The 708-nt window shown below is 59.6% G+C and overlaps 1 protein-coding gene across 1 annotated transcript in view; it reads left to right on the forward strand.

Annotated features, from left to right (window-relative positions):
- Positions 1-53: 53 nt before the first annotated feature.
- RUNDC3A (RUN domain containing 3A) overlaps positions 54-708 on the forward strand; it is a gene marked incomplete at its 5' end in the record, with an annotated part of 5,556 nt that continues 4,901 nt past the window's right edge. The window contains one exon of the mRNA XM_010008115.1: positions 54-187. Within this exon, the coding sequence (XP_010006417.1) occupies positions 54-187 (134 nt within the window). The remainder of the gene's footprint in view (positions 188-708) is intronic.

Below are 708 nucleotides of genomic sequence, written 5' to 3' on the forward strand. Positions count from 1 at the left end.
GGCTCCCACCCCTCCCGCCCCCCCCCCCAGACACAGCCCCTGGGTCCCCACAGGCCCCATCAGCTGGTTCAGCTCCGATGGGCAGCACGGCTTCTGGGACTACATCCGCCTGGCCTGCAGCAAGGTCCCCAACAACTGTGTCAGCAGCATCGAGAACATGGAGAACATCAGCACCTCCAGGGCCAAGGTCAGGGAGGTGCCAGCCCCAGCCCCAGCCCTGGCCCAAGAGCCCATCCCTATTGCCATCTCCATAAAACTCCCAGCTCCATCTCCACCACCTCCATCTCAATCCCATCTCCATCTCAATCCCACCTCCATCTCAATCCCACCTCCATCTCAACCCCGTCCCCATCCTCACCTTCATCTTCATCCTCATCTCCATCCCATCCCATGTCTATTCCATCCTGTTCCCATCCTCCCCATTCCCATCTTTCTCAATTCCACTCCCATTCTCATCCCCCCCTCACATCACCATTCTGACCCCATCCCTGTCCCATCCCCTTTGTCCCCATCCCCTCTGCCCCCCTGCAGCCCCATCTCAGCCCACGGGGTCACTGGCGTGAAACAGGAGCTGTGGGTCCCTGTGGAGGGATAATGGGGCCAAAAGCAGCTCCTGGGGTTAGGGTTAGGGGTTAGGGTTAGGGTTAGGGGTTAGGGTTAGGGGTTAGGGTTAGGGTTAGGGGTTAGGGTTAGGGGTTAGGGTTAGGG

The sequence above is a fragment of the Chaetura pelagica genome, unplaced genomic scaffold, assembly GCF_000747805.2.
Source record: "Chaetura pelagica isolate M959 unplaced genomic scaffold, ChaPel_1.0 scaffold520, whole genome shotgun sequence".
NCBI lineage: Eukaryota > Metazoa > Chordata > Aves > Apodiformes > Apodidae > Chaetura > Chaetura pelagica.